General features: G+C 37.9%; 1 protein-coding gene across 1 annotated transcript in view; it reads left to right on the top strand.

Annotated features, from left to right (window-relative positions):
- Window position 1: 1 nt before the first annotated feature.
- CXCL13 (C-X-C motif chemokine ligand 13) overlaps window positions 2–1,769 on the top strand; it is a gene marked incomplete at its 5' end in the record, with an annotated part of 22,976 nt that continues 21,208 nt past the window's right edge. Inside the window, 2 exons of the mRNA XM_019633361.1 lie at window positions 2–14; window positions 1,594–1,729. Coding sequence (XP_019488906.1) covers window positions 2–14; window positions 1,594–1,729 — 149 coding nt within the window. The remainder of the gene's footprint in view (window positions 15–1,593; window positions 1,730–1,769) is intronic.

Genomic DNA, 1,769 nt, shown 5'->3' with positions numbered 1-1,769 from the left:
CTCTCCAGTCCATGGTGAGAACTTTCACTTACGTTGTCATTGTCCTTTGAACAGACATGGTCTTCAGACATTTCCATTTTTTTCTTTCAATTAGAAAATGGGAGGAAATATGACTTAAGGAGGAAAAATGTGCTCAGTGCTCCCAGATTTCTAGCAGTAAGGTGCTTCAGGATTTAACTCTTGAGACTGAAAGCATTTATCTTGTTTTGATTGTTAGCCATAGAGGAAGAGATACTGGAAGCCCAGCATCCATGTGACTTATACTTGGTGTGTCTATTCCTGGTCCTTTCCAGGTTCAGCTCTGCTATATCTAGTTCTTTCCATGCATCTCTTCTATGTTCTGCCTGTCTGTGCTACTCCGTCTGACCAAATCCTTTATAGGGTTTAAAGATTATTGACTTCAATGGGCTGTTCTCCGGCAGGGAACATCTGGTGCAGCTCTGTATGGTTAGCTCTGACATGAGCCATTATAAGTACTACAGGGGTATTTAAGTACACGCTTTCTGCAAAGAAGCAGACTTACAAGTCTAAATGGGAAGACTATCCTTGGGTAACTAGATAAATATCTAGTTGAAGTGGTAAGTTATTATGTAGTTACAGGAATCAGATGCATGTGCAGCATGATATACTTGGCTCAGGTTTAGAGGACAAATTTTTGTTCTTAAAACACAGGGAGTATTTTTTTTCAATTGTTATTTTGCTTCACATGTTTTTTTCATTCTTCAAGACTCTCATCTCTCACCTCCTGCATGAAGCTTTCCCATTGCTCCTGGCAAAGCCCTCTGTCCTATCATGCAGTTTGGGCCTTGGGTAAACTACAACTTTCTGTGGTATTTTAGCTTTTGCTCATTTGCTTCCTCTACTAAACTGTACACACCTTGAGAGCTGGGTCCCTTATATTTGCAAGTACATGTCAAGCACGGTGGAAGGAACTGGGATTAAAGTGGGAAGAATTCATTTAAATGCACCAGATGGGTTACGTATAGGACTTGGTTAGTACAATAACTTTTGTTGTTGGATAAAAATTGTCTTGAGTTTTTATTATTGGCCTTTGTTTGGTAATGATTTGTAGCCAAGTTGGATGACTAATGTATTAAACAAGAACAAAACATATCTTCTAAGGTAATTCCTCAGAGATTGACAGGGAGGTGGGGTGGCGAGTGTGATAAAAGAGAGAACTGTTACAGCTTGTTATTCCTCCAGGGACTCTGCAATGAGTTCTTGTCCTTGGTTTTTATGTGTTGGGAGTGAAGATCAGTTGATTTTATATTGCATTAACTATAAGTGAGTTGTAAGTCCCCATAGTGATGATTCTCAAATTTTATTATATGGACAATTACCTGAGTGCCAATATAATTCTATCACAAATTTCAGTAGGCGTTTTTAAAAAGCTAATTTTATTTTTAAGGTTTTGGTAGAAAATATTTGAAAATAAGCCAAGACAAGCAGAAATACACATACTGAAGGCATATGGGTGGAAAAACAACTTGAAATTTAAAAATCTTCAAATGCACTGTATGCAAGATTAGTAGTTAAGATCTAATTACGAATTATATGCCAAAGGAATTCAAATAACTGATTCTGTATTTACAGGTATTCTAGAGGCTTTTAACACAAGCTTAAAGTGCAGATGCTCCCGAACGTTGTCAACCTTGCCCAATGCGTACAGACGCATTGTACGAATTGAAATCACAGCCCCTGGGAACGGTTGTCCAAACCAAGAAATCATGTAAGTTGCAAGAAAAAAATATATGTGATTCTTTTCTCCC

This window comes from Hipposideros armiger, unplaced genomic scaffold, assembly GCF_001890085.2.
Source record: "Hipposideros armiger isolate ML-2016 unplaced genomic scaffold, ASM189008v1 scaffold_1288, whole genome shotgun sequence".
Classification (NCBI taxonomy): Eukaryota; Metazoa; Chordata; class Mammalia; order Chiroptera; family Hipposideridae; genus Hipposideros; species Hipposideros armiger.
This window is presented reverse-complemented; position numbering and strand designations above follow the sequence as displayed.